The sequence below is a fragment of the Propithecus coquereli genome, unplaced genomic scaffold (genome assembly GCF_000956105.1).
Source record: "Propithecus coquereli isolate 6110/MARCELLA unplaced genomic scaffold, Pcoq_1.0 Scaffold587, whole genome shotgun sequence".
Lineage (NCBI taxonomy): Eukaryota > Metazoa > Chordata > Mammalia > Primates > Indriidae > Propithecus > Propithecus coquereli.
This window is the reverse complement of record NW_012151807.1, coordinates 650,303-674,296: the sequence shown is the minus strand read 5'-3', so window position 1 is coordinate 674,296 and position 23,994 is coordinate 650,303. Positions and strand designations below refer to the sequence as shown.

Sequence of the window (23,994 nt, the reverse complement as noted above, 5' to 3'; positions counted from 1 at the left end):
GCTTGTGTCAGAAAGCAGCTTCCGGCCGTCTTTTCCCAGCATTCCTTGTTTACTTCCGAGTTTGTTAATACTGAAGGGAGAACGTGGGTAGGTTAGGGTTTCGGTTGAGAGGGTTGGGGTCTCGAGTTTCGCCAGAGTCGAGTCGATATCCAGGACAGGAAGAGGCTGCGGTGCGCCGAGGGACTGCCTCTCAAGAGTGCTGTCATTTCCGCAGGCCTGGCCAGAAAGGGGAGCTCAGGGACCTTCCTGAGAGTGAGACCGGCGCCCCTCTCCCGCTGCCCGCAGGCTTTTATCCCCGCCATGGCTGAGCTGATCCAGAAGAAGCTGCAGGGAGAAGTGGAGAAATATCAGCAGCTACAGAAGGGTAAGGAAGCAGGGTCGGTGTGACCTCGCCCCAATCCACTCACAACCCAGAGCCGTACCAAGATAAGGTTTTCTGCCGCATCCGGGCCCCCGCGTGCAGCTACTTTCCCTCTTCAATACTCTTCTCTAGCCACTGACCCGCTGCCCCCATCCTCGTCTACTTTCTCAGATCCGTTTTCTTCTAACTGGGGTTGTGGGGTGTCGGTGGCATATTTGACGTTTCTAATCATGTCTTTCCTCCTACTCCCAGACTTGAGTAAATCCATGTCAGGGAGGCAGAAGCTTGAGGCACAACTAACAGAAAATAATATCGTGAAGGAGGTGAGGGACTGGGATGTGTGGGGCGAGGAGGGACCTGTACTGGCCTTGGTTCTGATCATATACGTCCTACCCCTCCATCAGGAACTGGCCCTGCTGGATGGGTCCAACGTGGTCTTTAAACTTCTGGGTCCTGTGCTGGTCAAACAGGAGCTGGGGGAGGCTCGGGCCACAGTGGGGAAGAGGCTGGAGTATATCACAGCTGAAATGTGAGTCTCTGTTCTGCCACCATGTGCTGCAACTGACACCGTTGGAGTACAGGTGTTGACGAACGATCGCAGAGTAGCTCTCCATAGTCAGTCTCCGGTTGTCCAGTTCCTCCAACCCCTTCCTTCCCTTTTAATCCCCCTACTCCTCCCTCCCCTAGATCTCAAGTTTTCTACCAATCTCTTTCTTGCCCTCAGCACCCTCAATAACTCCCATTAATTTCTCCTTTTCTGATTCTTTGTCTCCCTTGTTTCTCCTCAGTAAGAGATACGAATCCCAGCTCCGGGACCTGGAGCGGCAGTCAGAGCAACAGAGGGAAACCCTTGCTCAGCTGCAGCAGGAGTTCCAGCGGGCCCAGGCGGCAAAGGCAGGGGTTCCTGGGAAGGCCTGACCCCATGGTGGGGGGGGAGGGAATGAGGCAGCTCTAGGATCTGTACTGTAGCTAATAAAATGTAAAAATACCTGGCTTTATTTTCTGACCAGTCACTTCCATCATAATTGTCTCCACCCATCTCCCCAGCCCCTTCCACCTTATACATATTGCACCTGTGTTACTCCCCTCAGGTCCAGACTCTTGCAGTTGGAATCTCTCTGTGGCAGGGTAATCATGCTTTCTTGAAACTAAAATCTTAAATGTCTCAAACCTGCTTCTTGCCTGTACATAGAACCCTTAACTCTCCCTTATCTTGGTTGGCATGACCCTTTAGGAAACCCTTTAGAAAGGCATTTACAGCATATTGTTAGGAATGTCAGTTTAATCGAAGAACTCACAATTCTCTAACCTGAGACCCCAGGATAAAGCATGGTTACCCTTCTTGCTATGAATACTTGTCATCTTCCAAATAGCCCTAAAATCTCTTTCAGTTCTTTTTAGCCTCTGACTTCTTAGAATTTGTTTGAATGCAGCTTAAACTGATTTAAAATTCCAGCACATAACGCTCTATGGTGTTGGTAAGTCTTCCAACACCACCAAGTACGTGTTGTCCACAAGGTTGTTTTTCCATTTATTTGTCCTAAAATTGCTTCTTAAAAATTTGCAGCCAGGGGAGTCCTTCATACTAATCACTTTAATTTGGTGGCCACTACTTGACATGGGTTTGTGACAACTGAGGAGGAAAGTTTAACAGTAAATGAAGGGACCGGGGTGGAGAATAATAAACTGTTCTGAGGAAGCCGTTTTCACCAATACCTCATTTTCAGCTCTTCATGCCCCTTCCTGTTCCATGGCTTCTACCTTCAGCCAATTCCCCACCCCCTCTCCCAGTAGCCAGTTCAATGCACTGCAATGACAGGGGAGTTGAATTCAGGTAGTGTTTTGGTTTATTATCTTAGTGTTGTCACAGTGATAGAAACACCCAGAGTGGGAAAAGGAACTGCTAGAACCTATTTCTTGCCATCCCCCTCTACCCTGGGGCTCAGAGACTTTAGGCCCTCCTCCCCTCTCCTCCCCACCCTGCAACTTCTAGGCCTTTCCTTGGCCCTTCGCTAGGATGTGGCCAGGAATCAGAAACTGATGCCTTTTTCCAGCACTAGGTGTGTGCTGCACTCATGGGAGGGGGGAGCTGTACACTGGTATCCAACTTGGTTACAAGATTACCAGTTCCCATAGGGCTGGATTTCTCAGCTGTCTGGTAAACCAATGGCACTTCACTGCCCCAGGGTGGCAGCCACCTTTCTAAATTTCTGTCCCAATGTGACATAACTGCCACCATTCAGGATGGCTACCCACATCGGGTATGAACACCATGACTTCTGTAAGCCAACAGGGGCTCCTCCTCAGAACAGTGCCCGTGCAATCTTCCTCCCTGTGGCCTTGATCCTGGGAAAGGAGCCTCCTCCCCCCTCACTCGGAGGAGTTCCTGAGGCAGAGGGGCCACTGGTGAGGCCTGGTGTAGCAGTAGAGGGCCTTCGCCGCTGCCGCAGGAGGAAATCGTGTGAGGCCCCATCCATGGCATAGAAGACATTGGCCGAGGGTGGGATAGTCAGCTCTGCAGGTTCCGAGGGTAGATGTCAGTCACAAACAATCATTCCCCCCACAACCGCCCAGATGTGGAAGCACTCCACTTTCTTCCCGAGTCTGCCTTTCCCTTGTGGCCTCTGACCTCGGTCCCCTGGTAGTAGCTGTACCAGCTCATACTCCGAAGCCACTGCAGAGTCACGATTGTTTTTCTTAAGGACACGACTGATGACACTTGGAGCCTTGTCCTGGCTTGTCACCTGGCAGGACAGGAGACCAAAAGAGCAATAAATCGGCCATGATGACCTCTGCTTCCTATCCTTCCAACCTTAGCCACTGACCTAACCTAAAAAGGTTACCTGTGTCCAAGGCTTTAGAATGAACAGGGGAACCTAATATGGTGGGTCCCTGTACCTCATAAGCCAGCCCACATGGTGCCCAGTGAAACACTGCTGCTTCCTGTGGGGGGAAACTGCTGTTGGTTCTGAAAATCTAATATGGCCACCGAAAGTTTAAGGTACAGCAGCTAATGCAAAGTGGCCATCAAAATAAAACATAACTGCCAAAACTAAAGGTCAAAATTAAAACTAGAATCAACTCCACTTGGCTGCCCAAAACTAAGACAACATTTATAGTCCAACGAAGTACCATCCTTCACCCTCACCCCCAGCCCAAGGCTCCCTCACCAAGATGCTCTTATAGACACTGCCATCTTCCCCCAGCTCCATCTGGACTCGGATGATTCGGCAATCAGAGGCCCCTGGCCCAGATCCCCCTCCCCCATATCCAGTGCCCCTGGAGGTCCCTTCTCCTGAACCCCCACTCAGTGGGGAGCCACAGGAAGCTGATCTGCGGTGACCTCGAGAAGGCCTAGGGGAGGAGGCTGGGGGAGAGAGGTAGCTGGGGTCAGCTGGACTGTGCAGCGATGGACTGCTTTCCAGGGCACAGTCGAGCGACGAGACAGACGGCCACTTCATGTGCTAGAACAAACAACATAGGGGGACTGGCATGAAGGTGGGGAGATTAAAAAAGAAACATTCACAGAGTTAGGGTCAGTGTCAAGGTCAGAGGTCAGGAGCAGAGCTCACCTGAGCCAGGCGGGTCAGCAGAGGAGCAGGGGTTCCAGGCATCTCATCTCCCCCCATACTGGGCCTGTCCCAGGACACCAAGGGGGTGGGGCCCCCAACAGAGCCCAGAACGCTGGAGTGGCAGGAGATTGGGAAGGTCAGAATAAGAGGGGCAAGTTCCCTAGAAACCACCCCCAACTGCTGAATCTCTCACTCTGTCCACTGTGAGATGACCAGTGTTGGCCGAAGCACCCTTGGGGCAGGAGGGTCACTGGTACCAGGTGGCTCCACTTCACAGGACACACGGTGGCTGGGGTGGGGGTAATAGGCAGAGGTCAGGACATGACACCAACCCCCCACACCCAGCCAGAGCCCTACAGTCCCAACCTCACCCAGCCAGTCACCTCTGGGCCTCTGTCAGTGGCTGGAGCCCCTGTAGCCACTGTTGGATATCATGGTCAGGTCGGAGGTCATAGCCACGACATTCATTCTGGAGCCGTTGCAACTCAGAAAGGACAGCAAACTCCTGGGAAGGAGCCCTCAAATTGCAGGGGCCAAAAACTCAGGGACCCCCGACTTTCCCTTCCTCCTCCTCCTGGGACATGGATAGGGATGTCTACCATCCAGCCCAAGAACTCCTCTCACCTTCCTCCGCTTGTCGAAATTGATGTATCCATTCTGCAAGGAAAATGGGGATGGGGTCAAAGTCCTAGCCCTGCCTTCCAGGCCACAGAGAGGGAATATGTCCTCTCCTAAACACACACACATCCACAACCAACTCACAAACACTTCCCTCTGGCCTCTGACTCCCCCATCCCTCCTCCCCCTCCCCCTCAGTCTATCATGCCCCGAGCACTGCACTGACCCTTTAAATCGAGTATCTCTGGTAGAAAACATGTCTACTATTCAGATAAGAAAACTGAGGTTCGGAGAGGATGGGAGTTTGCCCAAGGTCTCAGTATTTATTTCTTTAACAAACTATATTCTATATATGCTTACATTTCAGGCATGTTCTAAGTGCCTGACAAATACAAATTCATTTAACCCTCGTAATAACAGACTGATACAGATACTATGGCTAACTTCCCATTTATAGATCACCAAGGCACAAAGAGGCTACGCCACTTGCTGCAGTAACAGATCTGGCTCCAGAGTCCCAGTCTCAGCCGTTTACACCTTACAGCCCCTTTTTGGAAGGGAGTCTGTCTGACCCTGCAGCCCGCCTGTCACCTCCTTACAAGGGACACACACACACCCCACTGACCTCCAGCTCATCCTTGGAGGCTGCGTCCAGCATCACGAGGTCCTTCAGGAAGGTGCCGAGGTATGGGACCACACCCTGAGGTCAGGGGTCAGGGTCAGACGCCCCTGCCACGGAATGAGGGCCCACCATCCCTCCGCACTTTCCCTCCACCTGCCTCAGAGGACAGACTTCGTTGTGCTCACCCTGTGCCTCCCGTTCGCAGCCCTCAGACTGCTCCCCACAAACACACTCCTCACTCCTTCACGACCACAGCCCCGCTAGTCACTCACCCCACCCCGGGAGCCAGACCTCGGGGCCTTCTTGGATTGTGGCTCCACAGGGGGCTGCAGCTTCACCTCCTGGTGGTGACAAAACAAGAAGATGGGAGGAGGAGCAGGGAGCAGGGATGGCTGGGAAAGCCGGAAAACAGGGCCTCACCTGCAGGAGCAGCTCTCGGCTCTGGGAATAATTATCCTCCTCAGAGAAAATCTGGCAGAGGCTGGAAAAGACTCTGAGGCTGTCCCTGGGTGCGGGAGAATTGCGGCCTGAGGACAGGCTTGGCTCGGCCACGCCCTCTTCCCAGCCCTCTGAGGAACCCCCACCCCCGGCCCAGTGCCCCATCCTCCCCACCTGGTGGCTTCCCCCCAGGCTGCCCGGAGCCTGTGGATGGGGCTGGACTGCAGGGCCGACACGACAGCATAAACCGAAGAGAAGTTTCGGAGCAGCCGGCACTCCTGCGGGGTCCAAGTGGAAAGCTGAGGTTGTGGGAGCCATCTCCGCATCACAGTCCCCGGCAGGGCAACCCTCTCTAACCTCTGCCACTCGGATCCACTTCTCCAGGAGCCGGGCCCTCTGGGGGGGACAGAGTGGCCGTACGGTCACCTCCCCAGGCCCCTCTCCAGTTGGGGTAGCCCCCAGGACGGAGCTAACCACTGCCCCTGCCACCTTGTTGAACTGTGTGACAGTAGCTCGGACAGATGGGCAGAGGTGGGAATGTCCTGGCCGGTCTCTGTGTCCCCATAGGCCCCCCAGGCACTGAGAGGGGACCAGATTGAGAAACAGCTCCTGCAAAGCAGAGGTCAGAGGTTAAAGTTCATAGTCAAGTGAGGTGAGCCTTCCAATATCAGGGATCAGAGGGTTTCAGGTGGCCAAGGAACCAGGGGGCACAGGGTTTGAAGGATAACAACCAAGGGAAAAAGGGGAAAGGTCCAAACGGTAGATGGAAGGGGCTGGGAACTGGATCAGGAAGGGCTGGAAGCAAGGGAAGGATCTGGAGTCAAGGAGAGGGTAGTAAGGGGTTAACGGGCATGGGGGTCAGAGGTCAGGGTCTCACCGCATCTAGCAGGGTCAGCTGTTCGGCCAAGTGGTCAGCGAGGAACACCAGGACATCCGTGGGGTCAGCAGGGGGATCGCCGGGGAGGGCCAGGGACTTAGGAAGGTCGGGGGCCTGGGGGTCCACCCGGGACCGGAGATTGCGGATGAGGTCAGCGCTGCCCCCCCCAACACCCTCCCCTGCTGCATACCCTGTCCGAAGTAAGAAGCTCTCAAGCCGGTCAAGCTGAACCTTGACCTCAGAGCCAAAATCCTCAGGGTGAGAGGCCAGCCAGGTTGACAGTACAGAGATGGCTACCCTGAGAGAGGGGCGATCAGCCAAGGGTCAGAGGTAAAGCCGCAGCATGGGCAGAGGCGACTGGGAGACTGAGGTCAGGGCGCACTCACCCTGTTGTCCTCTCTCGTTCATCAGCAGGATGAGATTCAAGGGCTTCCAGCCTGGGAAGAAGAGAATCTGTCCATTTTCCCCAAAGCCCCAGTGGCTCTGACTGTTTTGGCGGGATGTGGGGGCTTTAGGAAGTCCAAACACCTCCATGACCCTTGGTCCCTTATGACCCTGACCTGTCAGCCATAAGCCCTAGCAGGGCAGGTGTGGAGGTGAAGGCCCGGTGGGTGGCCAGGAAGGCTGCCGCGAAGGTCACGTCAGCCCCTGATGTCCGGGTATCCAGAAGGTGTCTAACCAGGGCCTCCAGAGTGCCAGCCCGGAGCCGTCGGGAGGAACGCGGGGGAGGCATGGGGGCCTGGAGGACACAGAGGGATGGTCACTGACCCTTTCTGCAACTCTGTCCCTAGATTTCTAGGGACAGTCCCAGTCCTAGGAGATGATCCAGGCTCATTTTGCTGAGATTCAGAGAGGGCGAAAGACTTGGCCTACGTCACAAAGCAGAATCCAGGACTCCAGACCTTCAACCTAGCGTCCTGGCCAGAAAGTCAGCCAGAGCAAGGGGAACTAGGAGATGATGGGTCAGAGGTGAGAAGCCAAAGTCATGATCTCACCAAGGGATCAAGAGGCCGATATTGGCGGCTTGTGACAGTAAACGTGGCACCATCCTCCTCCTCATCCCAGACAGACACAGGGGCCTGGAGGAGCAAGGAAGGGGAAGTCAGACAGTTCCATACCACCCCCACTGCCCTCAGCCCTCACTCACCCCAGGCCCTGCTCCTCCGTCTGTACCCCTCACCTGTGATGGCGGGGGGCAATACCAGCGAGTGCGAGGGGTGGGGGGGGCTGGTGACCCCAGGTCTCCCCCACTGGGGCCCAGACAGCCCCCCCCCAGCCGCCTCAGGGCTCGGTGGAGTCGAGGGGGTTGCAGTGAGGGGGTGGATGGAGTGCAGGAACCCTGATCCTGGAGACCCCTGAAGCCCCTTCTCCCCAGAGCTGACCCCAACACAACAGAGATGCAGGGTGCAAAGGGTAGGAGAGGGCAGTGAGAGGCAGAGAGCCAGAGGCAGCGACCTCAGAAGCTGAAACCTCAGTCACAGGCACAGCCACATGCCCCGCCCTCCCCCTCAAGGACCCGGCAAGCCCAAAGAATTAGTCCTTCCCTCAGGCCCCCTTTCATCCTGGTCCCTCGGGTGGGGACCCCGTGAAGGTGGCAGTTCCAATCCCAGTACAGGAAGGGGAAGGGGAAGTGGGGATGGTGTGGGGGATAGGCTCAGAGAGTCACGTGGCCCCAGCCCCTCCCCTGACCGATCCCGAAAAACCAGCCCTGCCAGTCACCCTGCCCTCACCCAGTGTCTGGACCCAGGAGTCCAGGACCTCCAGGCCCCAAGTCCAACTTCTGGCCCCTCCTGAAGCCCCAAATCCTGCTCCTGGCCACCACCATTAGCCCTAAGGAAAGCAGGTGACCACTCTACCCAGCCTAGGATCATCCCTCCTGGTCCCAGAACCTTGGCTTCCTGGCCTCTACCCAGCACCAGGCCAGGGGAGGGGAGGGTGGGGTCACGAAATCTGAGGGTTCCCTCCCCAGTCCCTGAGTCAGAGGAGCTGGTTACTGTGGAAACAAACCCCTCCCCGCCAAACAAAAACAAGGAGAGAGACAGGGACCAGGACAAAACTGCTCAGGGAGGCAGGCACATTTAAGCAGGCATAGGCAGAGAGGGCCAGAGACCCGCAGGGATAGCCAGCCAGAATTTCCAGGCAGGAACAGGGCAGGTTCCTGAGGGCCAGTCCGGAGTCACACTGACACAGAGGACCACAGAGAAGCCAGGGCTCCCCGCAGCAGGGAGACAGGCAGACACCAGAGAGAGGTGCAGGAGGAACTGGGGCAGGAAGGAAGAGATGTAGGGACCCAGAGACAAGAGAAAGATGGAGATCTCTGAAATATATGCACCCCCTACCTCCCACCACCCACGTCTCACCTCTTCTTCCTCCTCCTCCTCTTTCTCCTGCCCCCCGCCCACGACCCGGCCATCTGGGCCCCCACCCTCTTCGGGGTCTCGGCTTCGGAAGCTGCTCAGCACGACTCCCCCGGGGGGGCTCGTGTCCAAAAGCAGCCGCAGGGGCCGCGGGAGCATGGCCGAGTGAAGCAATCAGCGGGGTCGGGCCATGGGGGCGCCTGGGGAGAGACCGGGTGGGGGTGGAGAGTCAGGCGGGCGCGGGGGAGCGGGGCAGGGAAGGGATACGGGTAGGTGTCCAGATAACTGGATGGGAGTTCTGCGGGAAGGCAGGGGTAGGGGGGCAACACAGGGGTTTAATATAGGGGCCCTTGGTGCATTTTGGAGATAAGGGGCTTACGAGTACGGAAACGGGCAGGGTCACAAGGTGCTCAGGCTCTGACCTGCTCGGGAGGGGTGGGGACAGCGTGGGTCCCGGGCCGCTGTTCCCGTCTGTCTCCAGTCCCCGACCGAGTCCCCGGATCGAGTCCCCTCCCGGGCTTTTCCGTACCCCCCTGTATCCCCTTCCGCGGGGCTCCTGGGCCCTCCCGCCCTTTCCGCTCCCCCCCGCGTCCGCCCGCTCCGAAAGCAGGAGCCAAAAGGGGAAGGAAGTGAGGACAGGAGCCAGGGCCGCGAGCTAGGGGAACGCTGGACGCCCAGGGGCCGGAGCCCAGGAGGCCGGGTCCCCAGCTCCACTGTCCTCCGCCCCCACCCCCCGGGATTCTGGAGCTCACGTCGCCCTACACTGAATTGGGACAGATTCCAGTCACCTGCTCCCGGGAGAGAGCAGGAGCAGAATTTGACATTCCCCTCCCCAACAAGAACAAGGCTAAAACGCCTGCGGAGAGCGTTTTAGGTGGGGAGAAACCCCGCCACTCCAACTCACGGGGTTACTCTCCCCACCCCAACCCACGAGTGCAGCGGACCGAAATCCAGTCCGGGTTTTCCGAGGAGCAATCGGTTCCCTCCCTCGCGCAAGGGGGCGGGGCAGGAAGCCGCCACATCCGGTTCCAGATTCGGCGCTCCGGGCTTCCGGCGCCCAGGCCGCGACCTTCGCTCGGTTATTACGCTGGTCTGGTCGGGGTAGAGCCCGCGGCTTTGAGGCGTCTTGTGCGCCATTAGTGGCGCCCGACCCCAAACGGTTTCAACCGGGGATCAGATGTCTCCGAGACGTTTGGGAGGTCGGGGGCATTGAAACGGACCGGAGGCGTTTGGAAGATTCATTGTGGTTGGAAAGGGGGCAGAATGAGAGACGCGGTTGGAAGCACTGGAACACAACTTTATTCCCACTTAGGTCCGTTCCCCTGTCTATTTGGGCGACAGTCCTGACCCTAAACTGCGCCACCGCTTCCTTCGTCCGACATCCAGCAGCTATTTGCTTAGCGCCCCCCAGTGGGCGTCAGGCCCGGTGCCGGCGTGGAGCGTACCGCAGTGGGCAGGCTCGCCCGTGTCCTCCAGGCGCCCGCAGTCCGGGAGGGGAGACAGGCATTTAACGACGACTCACACAATCACTTAACTACAACTGGAGAACCGCACAAGAGGGACCCGCGGCAGTCAGAGGGGAATGGCGAGGCGGACCTGGTCTGGGACCCAGGGAGGGCGAGGATGGACCAGGCAAAGGGAAAAGAGCGCTGGGACCCGGAGGCAGGCGGGAGGCGTTTGCTTCACTGGAGAAAAGGAATAGCCATCCGTGTAATGAGCATTGAGAGGAGGCCTTGGGTAGGGGTAGGGGGAACCATGTAGGGCTGGAGAGATAGATAGGCAGTGGCTCCGGCTCAGGGGACACAAAGGCTGGGCCAAGAAGAATGGATTTGTCCCTAGAGCACCGGTTCCCTGAATGTAGTCTCTGTTTCAGAGGTCCCTGAGACTTAATATTTCAGAGGGTATGCGAAATTAAGACTTTTTATACCAAAATTAAGGTGTTATTTGCCTTTTTCATTATTCTCCAAGAGTGAACAGTTCAGTCTTCCAGAAGCTATGTGATATGTATTGACACCATGGTTCTCACAACAAATGGAATGTGTGCTTGTGTATTCTTGTTTCAAATTTTTCTCAGTTTTATGTTCTAGTATGATAAATATTGATAGTTATAACCCACATAAACAAAAGCTCTTTAGAGTTCTTGATAATTTTTAAGAGGTCCTGAGACCAAAAATTTTTGAGAACCACTGCCCTAGAGCTCTAAGAAGGCGAATGCCATAAGATTTGTTTCTTTTTTTAAAAAGCCACTCAGTGGAAGGAGATTGGAGGGAGTAGGAGCAGATGATGGGGTTTTAGTTTTGGGAGCTACTACGGTAGCTGGAGCCAGAGATGATGGTGGCTTCCACAGAATGGTGATGAGTGCCCTCACTGTGCTTTCTGGAAGAGAAGGAGGTGAGGAATTCAGGGGGTTAGAAGGCAGGTGAGCTTCCTTCCAGAGACATATTAACCGTCAGGTGCACAGAGAGTGGGAGAAGGATGGGGCTAACATTTTCTGTGTTTTCTACCTGCCAGACATTGCTGAATGCTTTATCTCCTGCATCTTCTAAAGGAGATGCACTATCTTTTTTTTTTTTTTTTTTTTTTGAGACATAGTCTCACTCTTTTGCCCTGGGCTACAGTGCTGTGGTGTCAACCTAGCTCACAGCAACCTCAAATTCCTGGGCTCAAGTGATCCTCCTGCCTCAGCCTCCCGAGAGGCATGTGCCACCATGCCCTGCTAATTTTTTCTATGTATATTTTTAGTTGTCTGGCTAATTTCTTTCTATTTTTAGTAGAGACGGGGTCCCACCCTTGCTCAGGCTGGTCTCGAACTCCGGAGCTCAAACAGTTCACCCGCCTTGGCCTCCCAGAGTGCTAGGATTACAGGCGTGAGCCACCGCGCCTGGCCTGCACTATCTTCTTTAATCCTCCTAACAGTCCTTCGAGGCTCCATTGTCCAACATGGTAGCCACCACCCACATGTGGCTATTGAGCATTTGAAATTTGGCTAGTCCGAACTGAGATGTGCTGAGTTTAAAATAAACATCTGCTTCTGAAGACATAGAATAGAAAAAAAGCTATAATTTCTTATATTGTTTACATGTTGAAATGATAATATTTTGGATATACAGGTTGAGCATCCCTGATCCAAAAATCCAAAATCTGAAATGCTCCAAAATCCAAAACTTTGAGTGCCACATGATGCCGCAAGTAGAAAATGCCACACATGACCTCATGTAATGGGTCACATATATTAAAAATATTGTATACAATTATCTTTAGGCTATGTGTATAAGGTGTATATGAAACATAAATGAATTTTGTATTTAGACTTGGGTCCCATCCCCAAGATATATCATTATACATATGCAAATTCAAAATCCAAAAACATTTCTGGTCCCAAGCATTTCAGATAAGGGATACTCACCCTGCATTTGATTAAAGTATATATTAAATTAATTTTACCTGTTTGCTTTTTAATGGATTGCTAATTTAAATTTACATAAGTGGCTTGCATTATATTTCTGTTGGACAGCACTGCCTAAGTAATTTTTTTAAATCCCTACATCCAAGGAAACTGAGATGTAAATTAAGTAGCATGTTCCAGGGGTCCTACAGTTAGGATGTAGCAGTAGGATTTGACCCAGGTCTGTGTCAGCCCCACCACACCAGCAGCCTCCCTCCATGGTGATTAGGTGGGGAGAGGGGGTAAAATGAGAAGGGAAAGATAAAGGGAGGTGGAGTGCTGTTACCTTCTCCTTTGACTCCTTGCAAGTGGACAGGTAGGCAGCTGCGGGGAAAGATTGAGAAGGGATGGGATGCAGGAATGGTAGAGGGGGAGGACAGAGGGATGGGTGTCAGGCTTCTGGGAGTAGGCAGGGAATGTCTGCAAGTCGGGGGTCACGGTCAGGGTGGGGCTCACACTCACCGACCCAGCCCAGCACTTTGATGAGTCCAAGCAGGAGAAAGGAGGACAGGAAAAGGCCTATGCCATCCTCGAGGGAGGGCCTGGAGAGGCCTGGCAGGTGGAAGGGGCAAAAGTAAGCTCCATGTCTTCCTGGGCACCAGCTCAGGGTCCAGGGCGCTCCCAGCTCTTACCTGCCACCTCCAGGGTGACCTCAGCTTTGCGGCCCAAGGCAGGTAGGCTGGGATGGTGGACCAGACAGGTGTAGCGTGCCCCATGCTGCTCAACGGTGACTGGGAGTGGCCGCAAGTGCCCCGAGAGGCTGACAGAGCCGTCGGAATGGTAGCTCAGGGCAGAGAGCCAACTCTGCCCCCCAGCCTTCTGAGAGCCACCCTCTGGGCCGCCCCGGAGCTCCCACTCCACCACCAGGCCCTCGGAAGGGTAGAAGTGGGACACACGGCAGAGCAACTCCGGGGGAGCCTCCCCTGGGGCAGCCCATACGAGGGGTGCTGGTGTCAAGGACACTTTGGGGGCTTCTGGGGAAAAAGTAGGAAGTGAGAATGGGGAAATCAATTGGCACCATCTTCCCTCAGAGACCCTCAGTCTAACCTATGGCTTCCCCAAACCTGAGTGGGGTTTGGGTTTCTTCTCCTGGGATGGGGAACCCACTGTCTCTCCATTGGTGCTTCACAGTAATCCCCATGCCAAAGCCGCCCAGGTTTCCAGGGACCCTCCACCCTCCCATTACCCTTCTGACTCCCAGGGATCCCCATCTCCACTTACCCAGGCACCCTCTTCTCCAACATCCCTTCCCCATCATGGTGTCCCCATGATCCAGCACCCACCCACTGCCCGTGGAAACCTCTGTCCTCCCACTCACTGTACACAGCAAGCTCCAGGGTGACCTGTCCTTGCAGGTATGGCAGGTGTACGGTGGCCAGATAGGTGCCCTCCTGGAAGGGCCGCACTGCAGGCAGCCAGAAGGTCCCATTCCCAGTCCATGGGCCCCATGGCTCATCATCATTCCAAGTAGCAAATGCCACTGCCCCTTCTTGGGCTGCTGGCGTCTGCCCATCCAGGCCAGGAGTTGCAGCCAGGAGCAGATGCCCCTTACCTAGGTGCTGGCGTCGCCACTCCAGCCCAAAGGGAGGGGGACCTGGGGCTAGAGATGAGGCAGTCTCGGGGCTGGGGGGCATGTAGGCGAAGCTCAGGTCCAGCATAGCATCTTGTCCCAATCTTACTCGAGGGGCAGGGGTGTGAGTGAGGACAGTCAGCACCACTGGGGAAGAGAGAAGGATGAGGGAGTAGGAGGGGCATGAGAGAGAAAGAAGGAGAAAAAAAGAGGGAGAGAAATGGAGTTATAGGGAAGAGTGAACTCCAATTCACCCAACCCACATAGACACCTCCTTTTCTGATGCTGTCTCCCAGCCCTCCCTGCAAATCCCCTTTGCCTGGGACTGGGTGGGACCCAGTGTGGCTGAATGAGCAAGCAGAGAGATCTAGGGGTGAATAGGGGCAGTGCGGGGGTATGCCCTTGGAAGCCTGCTCTGAACACACAGCTGACTCTAGCTCTGGGGACAGCAGGATCTGAGGGTACTTCTAACACAACCTGAACCAGTCTAGTCTCCAAGCACCACCCTTGAAGAACCAGGCCTTGCTTGGTTACTAGTGAAGACTAGTGATTGAGCCATGACTGTCAATCCTATGGTGCCGTACAGAGTGTTTACTGACCCCGGAAGGTTCCAGCTCTAGCCTAGATCTGAGCACAGACCTGTGTGCTCTACTGAAGCAGTGCAGTGTGCAGTGGCCAAGTGCCTGGAGCCTGGCTGCCCTGGTTCAAATCCCAATTCTGCAGCTTATTTATATGGCCTTGGGCCACTTACTTCACTTTTCCATGGCTCAGCTTCCAAATCTGTAAAATAGGGATGATGATGATGATGATGGTGATAGTGATGATGATAGTACCTACCTCATGAGGTTGTTGAGAGGGTTAAATCATTTAATACCTCTTGCTACCCAAATCTATTCAGTTCCTGATTTTAGATAACAAAGACACCTATATATGAAAGGTATTTGGAACAGTGTCTGGAACACAGTAAGTCTACAAAAGTGTTTGCTATGGTTACACCTGACCATCTGCCAGACAAACTTAATATAACCCAACTGAACAGCATCTCTGCAACATTCCTGCACCCTGCTCTAATGCCCATCATCTCTAACTTTGATGAATGGTCACCACCAGCCCCCCAGACACTAAAGGCAAACACCTGGAGTCACTCAGACTCCTTCCTCTCATTCCTTTACTCAACAATGATTTATTGAGCATCTAGGATGTTCAAGGTGTGGTAGAGAACAGAGTGGTGAACAAGACAGGCAGTTCCTGCCCTCACATTGCTTACAGTCTAGGGAGCGACAAGCAAATCACCAAAAATAATGTGCTGCGTGCTATCCCCACCAGGCCCTAACAGATCTCACGCACCACTCAGGTTCTCATCAATGTACATTTGGACAATTACAACCGCCTCCTCTCTGGTCTCCCTATCCTCAGTCTCTCTTTCCTTTAATTCTTCCTTCATACTGTACTCAAACAACATTGCTACAAGGCTGATCGGGTCACTTACCTGTTTAAAAATCCCAGTTACCTAGGAAGTCAGCAGCTAAAGGCACAGGCTAGAGCTACATGGCCTGAGTTCAATTTCTAGCCCTGCTTCTTACAAGATGTGTGTCCTTGGGCAAGTTACCTAAGTGCTCTGTGTCTCAGATTTCTTCACCTGGGAATAATATTAATACCTATGTCCTATGGTTGTTGAGAGGAATAAATGACATTATGCATATAAAGTGCTTAGAACAGGGCCTGGCATATAGAAAATGCTTGATAAATGTTAGTTGTTATATTTCCATTACCTTCATCATTGTCAAAGACTTTCTGGGCATCTTGGGAAAATCACTTAGCCTATATTTTTCTCACTAGTCCAGTGATCCTATCCTTGCCTACCTTTTATAAGAATCAAGTAAAATAACAGGCTTTTTAGAATGACCCTCCTCAAAAAAAAACAAAAAAACTTCTGATGGTTCACTATCACCTGTAGAATAAAGACCAGCTTTGAAGATATTTGAAAATTCAGCTCCTAACCCACCTTTCCAAGAGATTTCTCTTGTACCCTATGAACCAGCCCCATAGAATCCCTTTTTTGTGCCTAGCAGTAGAAGCTTTAATCATTGGGCATCTCTTCACTTTGGTTATGAGTTTCCTTCAATTTACAACATCTTTCCCATTTTCTCCCAAACATCTAATACTCCACATCCTTCAAGGTCAGTTCCACTGTTATTTCTCCCAGAAATGCCTACGTCCTCCAGGTAGAAGTAATCTTTTTCTTCTTATAATTATCTTTTTGTTATTTTTAATCTTAGCTTCTGAGGCCTATACAGTTGAACTTTTCTCAACCTCATGGGATTGTTTTAGTTCAGTAGGGTAAAAAAAGTATGCAGTTTCACTTAGTTTAGCAAAATCCAGAAACATACTTTTGAATTGTGAAAAAAAAATACACAGGATTAATGAACTAAACCTAAAAGTTTTATAGTTTAACCCTTAAGCTAACAGTGACCTTTATTGGAAGCAATTTTAGACCTGCATCCCATAAACTGTACTCTGCAAGAATACAAATGTATATAAACAGGGCCAGAAAGCCAGAAAGTAAGGAAAAGTTCTGTTTTTGTAGCTTGTAATAACAAGTTTTTGCTTTTCTGTTAAAAAAAAAAGTGAATAGTAACAACTAATTATAAAGTATTACTGAAAAAAACCTTAAATCCAAATGTAATCAAGCCTTTAGACCTAACTACCAAATTATAGGAAATATGGAGGTAAAAGGAACAAGATAAATGACAGCATGAGGAAACAACTGGCCAAACATAGTATGTGGGAAATCTTACAGGACAAATGACCAGGTTTCTCCAACAAATCAATAGCAATTTTTTTAAGGGAGGGGATGTCAATTATAGAAAAAAAAAGTTGCAAGAGACCAAACGATTGTTATGGGCTGAATGTTTGGGTCCCCCAAAATTCATATGTTGAAGCCCTGACCTCCGTGTATTTAGAGGTCAGGACTGTGAGGAGGTGATAAAGGGCAGGGCTCTAATTCAATGCAACTGGTGTCCTTATGAAAAGAGGAAGAGGCGCCAGTGCCCTTTCTCTCTCTCCCACGTGAGGACGCAGCAAAAAGTCCCCAATCTGCGTTCCAAGGGGAGAGCCCTCACTGGATATGAAGCCTGCTGGCACCTTGATCTTGGACTTCTAGCACCCAGAACTTGAGAAAATAAATTTCTGTTGTTTAAGCCACCCAGTTTATGGTGTTTTGTTATGGCAGCCAGAGAATAACAATACAACAACCAAATATAAAATATGAACCTGTTTTGGATTGTGATTTGAGCAAATCAACTGTAATATAACATCATTGAGACAATCAAGAAAATTTTAATACAGGCTAGGAATTACATGATATTAAGGAATTATTATTTGTTTTGCTAGGTGTGATAATGGTATTGTGGTTATGGTTTTAAGTCCTTATATATGCTATTTTACTTCATGAGTTAAAGAAAAAATAAAGTCCTTATTTAATAGAAATGCTTACTGAAGTACTAATGAGTAAAATAATATGGTCCTTTAAAACACTGCAAAAAATAAAAATAAAAAAGAGACTGGAGGGAGGATAGGTAAAACAATTTGGTGAAACGTAATAACTATATAACTGAGTAACAGGTATGGTGGGTTCACTATACTATTCTCTCTACTTTTATGTATCTTTGAAATTTTCCACAGTGTTTTAAAAGAATGGTAAGAATTAAACACTATATATGCAAAGCATATTTAAAAAGTATATTTGCAACAAATACTTAAAAATATTTGATGAGAAATAATATATACATATATTAGCAAAATTATCAATGATCTCTGACTCTGGAGAGATTCCATTTCTAATTTTATATCAAAATAACAGCATTTGTTTTCTTGAATCCCTAATCAAGCAGAAATGCTTGAAAAGACAGAGCACAACTACTTGTTTTTCCCCCATCCCCCAATCAGTCTGTGAGAAGCAGACAATCTGGGGGGGGGGCTCCCTATCCGCACTTCCTTCATAGGCACAAGTCACTTTCTACTTTACAGTAGGATTATCCCTGACAAGTCTGCCCAGAACCTCTTTGAGAGCAGAATATAAATCTAATCACCTTTATGACCCTTAAAATTGTCCAGGGCTACCCCAGAGATTCTGACTTAAGTGGCCTTGAGAGGGACCCAGGTTTGGGTATACTTTATTTTTTATTATTTTTTTTTTTTGAAACAGAGTCTCACTGTTTTGCCCGGGCTAGAGTGAGTGCCGTGGCGTCATCCTAGCTCACGGCAACCTCAAACTCCTGGGCTCAAGCGATCCTCCTGCCTCAGCCTCCCGAGTAGCTGGGACTACAGGCATGCGCCACCATGCCCGGCTAATTTTTTATATATATATTTTTAGTTGTCCAGCTAATTTCTTTCTATTTTTTAGTAGAGACGGGATCTCGCTCTTGCTCAGGCTGGTCTTGAACTCCTGAGCTCAAACAATCCGCCCGACTCGGCCTCCCAGAGTGCTAGGATTACAGGTATGAGCCACCACGCCTGGCCTATTTTTTATTTAGTTAGTTATTTTTAGCAAGTCTCAGACCTGTGTGAAAGAAGTTTTGATATATTTTAAAAGCTTCCAACAGGATTCATATTCACAACCTGGGCTGAGAACTACTCAGCCCTAACTTATTCTTGGTGCTAATGAGTATTTATTGAATCAACCAAGAAATTAACACAGTGCCCCTCCTGATAGTCACAACAACGGAAAGACAGTTGGGAAATAATATCCACATTTTACAGCTGGAAAAACAGACTCTGAAAGCAAAGGTCATTGTCACCGCCACCTCGGCGAAGCCAGCAGCCCTAGGAAATATTCCTCCCTACTGGAGACAGCTCCTCTCCCCACAGAGAGCAGTTTTCCTCAGTCCCTGCCCGGGGTAGAGCACGGAGGTGTAGGCAGAGGTGGTGAGGGTTTGGGGGTGGATGCCAGGTCTGTTTCCCTGGTCCTGTGGGTGATTCTCAGGTACTGAGGAAGGGAGGGTACAGGGCCCGGTTGGGGTTGACCTGTCCGAGAGGCTGTATTGTTTACATAAAAGCGTAGCAGATAGAGAAGCCAAGGACGCTAGCGGTACCCTACCCTGCCTCTGCTGCGAGGACGGAGAGCTCCTGGATGTCCGAGTCAGGTCCTCTCCATTTTTGCATTATCCTCCCGCTTGCTGCCCGCAACCCAGCCCCGCAAAGCGCCCGACCCCTGGGCCTCAAATCGCGCTGCGCCACGCCGAAAGCGGTCTTTGCAGTGGGAACCAGCGGGTCCCCCACCTCGCGCCTTCCGCGCACTCACGCCCGCCGTGTGCGGACCGCTGAGAGACCGCGCAGCCCCTCGCGCCTCAGGGAAGCGGCTGTCAGGAAAGGTAAACGCGCTTGGGTGCAAGAGCCTCTGCTCTGCCGACTGTCACAGCACCGAGTGTGGGCGCGGGTGAGACTCGGGGCTGGTTTTTGAAACAGGGTGAACCGCAAAGCTCAGGGTGCCTCGCCAGATACAGATCTGGGAGGAGCGGAGAACGCGGCCCTGGCTTCCGAACTCCTCCCGTCCCCTTTCCCTAACAAGTTCCCCAAGGTCGGTGTCTGGAAACCCCGCCTCCCCAAAGCCCCGCCTCCAAGCCACAGGGTTTTTTTGTTTTTTTTTAAACTAGGGGAGGGCTAGAAGCAGCCGTGGAGATACACTAATCCTAGCCAAAACGCCTCGCTTTACAAAAAAGGAAACTGAAAGCCGTTGGGGAAATGTCTCGCTCAAGTCCACACAGCGCGTCACCGGCTGATGTGGACCCTTAGAATCTACCTGTCCATCTCCACCTCCCCTCCCCAGCTACCTGTTGCCTCGGTGATGGGAACCGGCTCCTGCCGATGCTCTGGCTGTGGTCGCAAGAGGCCGGAGAGGCTGAGAACAGAGCTGGACATGCTGACCATCAGCCAAGCCCCGTCCAGGGCTCGAGGGCAGCTCCGCTCCGGGGTCAGGCCTCTGGCCCAGCTCGCAGAGGCGGGGAGCGGGACGAAGCGGCTCATCTCGCAGTGCGGCGCAGGGGCGTCCCGGGGGTAGCGCCTGAGGGCATCCTGGAGGGCGCCAGCAGGGTCTGTGAGTGCGGAGAAGCGAGTTGCGGCGACAGAGTCGTGGCCGGGAAAGGGGCTAGAAGGGCGGCGCTCGGGGAACTTCGACCGCACAGATTTTCTCATAGCGGGAGATGTACAGGCAGTCCAGACTCATTTTACAGAGGGGGAAACTGAGGCTTCAGGTCACTGCCCGATCTAAAGAGGAAGGGGTTTCGGTGGAGGCGACAGATGTGGGGGCAGGTCCCGAGGACTCACCGTGCACTCTGAGGTAGAGCTTAGGGTCGAGGTCCAGCCGGGGCGGCGGTCCCCCGGGTCCCTGGCGCAGCAGCAGCGCAGCAGGTCTCTTGGCCAGGTTGCTCCCGCTGGCATCCTCCACAAACCAGCACTCGATCACCGCGGGTCCCGCGGAGACCGCGGCGGCCAGGTCTGGGGAGAGGAGCTCTAGTGAGGGGGGCCAGGATGTCGGGTGACCTGCCCCTTCCATCCTGGCATCGGGCGCCCGATGGGGCCACCTCCCTCTGCTTCCCCCACCCTCCCGTTCCTGGACGAGGAGTCGCGGGGTTCGCTCACCCAAAGCCACAGCGAGGAGCAGAGACAGGGGCTTCATGGCGCTTTGATCTCATCAGCCCGGAAGCCTCTTCTTCCCGCCTTTCACTTTCACTTTCCTCCGAAGGCCAGCAGGAGGGGCGGAGGAAATCCCCGCTCTGGTTGGGTATGGGTGCCTGGGAGGTGGGTGCGCCCCCCACTGGCCAGAACGGGATCCGGGGACATCCTCTCCAGTTCTCGTCCGGACACCCCAGCCCTACCGTGCCCTCCTGGGCCACCTAGCCGCGCCGAATTCGAGCCCTCCCCAAACCTAGACTTCCCCTCCCGTATCCCCCCTCCAGCATCCACTTCCCCTAGAACCATTACTCCGGCTCTCCTCCACCTGTGCCGGGGTCCCCAGCAAACACATAGGGGTTGTCAGGAAGCCAAGTGAAATGACCAATAAATATTTTAATCACTGTTAAAAAAAATAAAATAAAAGCTTCGTACTCCTACGACTTACTCCCTCCTTATCTCCACCCACTCCCCCATGAAAACCGAGTTGGGGATCCCCAAGGGAGGTGAGGGGCAGGAGAAATAGGGTAGAAATAAACAGCATATCCTTCTGGAGGGGGTAAGTTCTAAGACAAGGGTAGGGCTCAAAGGCCTGATCCCCACAACACAAACACAGACTTCAGGCACAGACTACAACCACCTGACCCTTGACCCTGTGACTCCAGGATGCTGAACACGCCCCATCTCCCTCCCCGCTCCATGTGCACCCCACTCTGGAGCTGGGGCTTCGGTGTACTCAACAGAGATGGACGGGCTTAGTTCCAGGGACACCTTAGGACACAAGGACTGAGGAGTGGAATGGGCTGGCGATGGTACAATGTGGTTCCCCCTCCATAATATACACAAGTCCATAAAGACAAAGGAAGACAGTAGTGCAGTGGAAGAGCACCTCGGGGCCACAGCGCCCCTGGATCGTGCTCCCTATTCCCTCTTCCCCGAAAGCTACCCGCAGTAGCCTGACCCTTCAATTTGCTCCTCCGCCCCCATTGAAGCCCATCTCCACCTTGGGGACGCTGGGTGGGGACCAGACACGTCTGCTGGACTGGGGCGTGGCCCCACTGGCCTCGTCGCTGCTGCCTCCGCCCGTTCTGGGGGACTCTCTCTTGGGCGGCAAGACTGGCCCCGTGGGCGTCCCAGGTCCAGGTCCAGCCCCGCCCCCACCCAGGCGGTGGCGGCGCTCACAGTGTCCCCGGTGACGCATGAAGCTGTCTCGCCACATGAACTTCTTGGCGCAGACGCCACACTCGTAGGGCTTGAGACCTGTGTGCGTCTTCATGTGCTCAGTCAGGTGGTGCTTCATCTTGAACTTTTTGTTGCACACAGGGCAGTCAAAGGGCCGCAAATTGAGGTGCATGTTCACGTGCCGGTCCCGCATGCTCTTGTGGGAGAAGGCCTTCCCGCAGTGGCACAGAAAGATCTTATTCCCGTCCCCACTGCTGGTCCCTCCAGGGACCCCACCAGCACCACCGGGCACGCCCAGGCCCCCCACTGACGTGCCCCCGAGGGTCACTGCCCCGTGTTCAGCTTGGTTCCCTGGGGGCTGGCCTGGAGCCTGTGAGGAGGAGGAGGAGGTGGATGAAGACGATGGGAAGACCAGGATCTGGTTGCCCTGCATGTCCAAAGGAAGGAGGGGTCGGGGAGGCTGGGAGGGAGCATAGGAGGAGGGAGTGGGCCCCCCTGAATCATCAAGCCCTGCCCCAGGACCCCCACTCTCATAGGGGCCAAAGTCATTGGAGGACTCACAGAAGTTGACCTGCTCCTCCCCCTTGACTGGAGGCTCACTCAGGGTTCTAACATCGCTTATGCTGAGGGTAGCCTCAGGCCCTCCCTCTGCTGGAACCCTGGAGCCACTCCCCAGCTCTTCATCTTCATCATCCTCGCAGGTCAACACCAGGTCTTCCTCCTCCTCTTCCTCCTCCAGATCTGGGTCTTGGGGAACCAGGGGTGCTGGTGCTGGGCAGTTCCCACCTCGCTTCCCATATATCCAATGTTTCTGTGGCATAATGCTAGGGGGCATGTAGGTGGGCCTCCGGAGCCCAGCTCCAGGAACCACCACCCCCCTCCCATCCCCGCCATCATCACACAGCTCATCTGCCTCCAGCAGCACCTTCCCAGAGGTGGCCCCCCCACTGCCAACGACAGGGGCTGGGAATACAGGGCCACCTCCTCGACGCTCCCCACTGCCTACTGCAGAAGCTGCAAACGCTTCCTGGGAGGAAGATGAGAAATCAGTGGACTCCCGGGGGCTGAAGTAGTTGCTGCTGCTGGGAGACTGATTCTCACTGGCCCGGCTGGAGGCATGGGAACGCACAGAGCCCATGGTGGCAGGGGCCACAGTGCCCCCACTCCCTGATGGGACTCCGGCACCAGGGACAGTGACAGAGGTGGCTGCAGCAGTTGTGATGGTGGTGGTGGCCAAGGCCCGGCCTTCTCGGAGGAGTTCAGTGCACTTGTCCACAATGTGCCACATTTGGAGCACAGACCCCACTGTGAGAAAGTTGACAATGTCAGCAGCAGCCATGCTGAGGCGGCCAGTGTAAGCAGAGGCCAGGACAGTCTCAAAGGCGCCTGGGTCCATGACGCTGGGCAGTGAGATGGAGGTCATGCCCTTGAGTAGGACCTGGTCATGAAAGTAAGGGGAGGAGGCTGCCAGGACAGCTCGGTGAGCCCGGAACTCCCGGCCCTGTACTCGGATAGACACATCGCAGAGCTGGCCCTGCAGCCGCTGCTGATTGAGGGATTCCAGAAGAGCACTGGTCACTTCAGGGAAGGACACATGTACCACTGCAGCCGCTGGCAGGGGTAGTGGGGGTGGAGCCAGCGATAGAGGCAGAGGGAGTGCTGCCCCACCGGGAGACAGAGGAGATGGCTCCATGTTGTGGAGGGAGGGGATACCCCCCCAGCCACGGGAACAAAGGAAGGAGGAGGGCAGCCGGGGGGGTCTCTGGGAAGAAAAAGAGAGAAGAATGATAAAATCTCATGATGGCACAGCCCTTTACAGTTTAAAAATGTTCACATCTGTTATGTGAATAACTCCCCACAACAACACGGTGAATTAGGTATTTAACCCCATTTGACAGATGAGGAAACTGAGGCTCAGAAAGATTAAGAGATTATCCAAGGCCACAGAGCCATTAAGTGGCAGCACCAGCAAGCACAGGTGTCTGACTCCAAATCCTGTGTCCTTTCCTTAGAGGTTAGAGAAATAAGGTGCTCTTAGGGAATGGGGTGACTTCCCTTGGAATTACACCCTATTCTCCATCTGCCTGAGAACCTGACTTTCCAAAATCTACTTTTTTGGTGTTTTGCACCTTTTTTGGGGGGGGGCTGGTCTGCTCCTCTACTGAAAACCAGCCCTCGCTCCATCTCCCTTTTAGACTATGCCCCCCAGCTTTCCGTTGACCACGCCCCTTTCGCCCCGTTTAGTTATAGCCCCGCCCCCTTCAAGACCCGCCTCGTGCCCCG

At 53.4% G+C, this 23,994-nt stretch overlaps 4 protein-coding genes across 5 annotated transcripts; 1 reads left to right on the top strand and 3 right to left on the bottom strand.

The window, feature by feature from the left end:
- Nucleotides 1-9: 9 nt before the first annotated feature.
- Nucleotides 10-1,353, top strand: PFDN6 (prefoldin subunit 6). 2 transcript variants are annotated; one of them, XM_012658426.1, is made up of 5 exons: nt 10-87; nt 215-364; nt 614-684; nt 766-890; nt 1,150-1,353. In XM_012658426.1, the coding sequence occupies exons 2-5, from the start codon at nt 301-303 to the stop codon at nt 1,277-1,279; spliced, it is 390 nt and encodes a 129-aa protein (XP_012513880.1). In that variant the 5' UTR covers nt 10-87; nt 215-300; the 3' UTR covers nt 1,280-1,353. The 2 variants fall into 2 exon arrangements, with proteins under 2 accessions (XP_012513880.1, XP_012513879.1); XM_012658425.1 differs by lacking the exon at nt 10-87 and having other exon boundaries at nt 105-364.
- An 834-nt stretch (nt 1,354-2,187) lies between these two features.
- RGL2 (ral guanine nucleotide dissociation stimulator-like 2) lies at nt 2,188-9,597 on the bottom strand. The gene is made up of 18 exons (XM_012658424.1): nt 9,268-9,597; nt 8,849-9,045; nt 7,484-7,567; nt 7,049-7,227; nt 6,875-6,925; nt 6,489-6,786; nt 5,969-6,220; nt 5,786-5,889; nt 5,594-5,678; nt 5,446-5,514; nt 5,177-5,251; nt 4,558-4,590; nt 4,317-4,438; nt 4,127-4,222; nt 3,934-4,045; nt 3,532-3,825; nt 2,991-3,105; nt 2,188-2,876 (listed from the first exon to the last, which is right to left on the bottom strand). Exons 2-18 carry the CDS (start codon nt 9,002-9,004, stop codon nt 2,665-2,667), a joined length of 2,337 nt encoding a protein of 778 aa, XP_012513878.1. The 5' UTR covers nt 9,005-9,045; nt 9,268-9,597; the 3' UTR covers nt 2,188-2,664.
- A 529-nt stretch (nt 9,598-10,126) lies between these two features.
- On the bottom strand, nt 10,127-20,748 carry TAPBP (TAP binding protein (tapasin)). Its single transcript, XM_012658453.1, has 8 exons — nt 20,500-20,748; nt 20,185-20,355; nt 19,692-19,952; nt 13,609-14,007; nt 12,923-13,264; nt 12,753-12,842; nt 12,577-12,614; nt 10,127-11,221 (listed from the first exon to the last, which is right to left on the bottom strand). The coding sequence occupies exons 1-8, from the start codon at nt 20,534-20,536 to the stop codon at nt 11,210-11,212; spliced, it is 1,350 nt and encodes a 449-aa protein (XP_012513907.1). The 5' UTR covers nt 20,537-20,748; the 3' UTR covers nt 10,127-11,209.
- Nucleotides 20,749-20,895: 147 nt separating this feature from the next.
- Nucleotides 20,896-23,467, bottom strand: ZBTB22 (zinc finger and BTB domain containing 22). The gene has a single exon (XM_012658450.1). The coding sequence runs from the start codon at nt 23,402-23,404 to the stop codon at nt 21,494-21,496; it is 1,911 nt and encodes a 636-aa protein (XP_012513904.1). The 5' UTR covers nt 23,405-23,467; the 3' UTR covers nt 20,896-21,493.
- Between the last annotated feature and the right edge of the window lie 527 nt (nt 23,468-23,994).

Excerpts from the sequence above, each read along its gene's own strand:
- RGL2 (XM_012658424.1), bottom strand. The coding sequence starts at position 9,004 with ATGCTCCCGCGGCCCCTGCGGCTGCTTTTGGACACGAGCCCCCCCGGG. Across the intron at positions 3,106-3,531 it reads GTGTCTATAAGAGCATCTTG|GTGACAAGCCAGGACAAGGC; the intron begins GTGAGGGAGCCT and ends CTGTCCTGCCAG. Across the intron at positions 2,877-2,990 it reads GCTACTACCAGGGGACCGAG|AGCTGACTATCCCACCCTCG; the intron begins GTCAGAGGCCAC and ends CGGAACCTGCAG.
- ZBTB22 (XM_012658450.1), bottom strand. The coding sequence starts at position 23,404 with ATGGAGCCATCTCCTCTGTCTCCCGGTGGGGCAGCACTCCCTCTGCCT.
- PFDN6 (XM_012658426.1), top strand. The coding sequence starts at position 301 with ATGGCTGAGCTGATCCAGAAGAAGCTGCAGGGAGAAGTGGAGAAATAT. Across the intron at positions 365-613 it reads ATATCAGCAGCTACAGAAGG|ACTTGAGTAAATCCATGTCA; the intron begins GTAAGGAAGCAG and ends TCCTACTCCCAG. Across the intron at positions 685-765 it reads AAAATAATATCGTGAAGGAG|GAACTGGCCCTGCTGGATGG; the intron begins GTGAGGGACTGG and ends CCCCTCCATCAG.
- TAPBP (XM_012658453.1), bottom strand. The coding sequence starts at position 20,536 with ATGAAGCCCCTGTCTCTGCTCCTCGCTGTGGCTTTGG. Across the intron at positions 12,843-12,922 it reads GGTCACCCTGGAGGTGGCAG|GCCTCTCCAGGCCCTCCCTC; the intron begins GTAAGAGCTGGG and ends TCCACCTGCCAG. Across the intron at positions 12,615-12,752 it reads CAAAGTGCTGGGCTGGGTCG|CTGCCTACCTGTCCACTTGC; the intron begins GTGAGTGTGAGC and ends CTTTCCCCGCAG.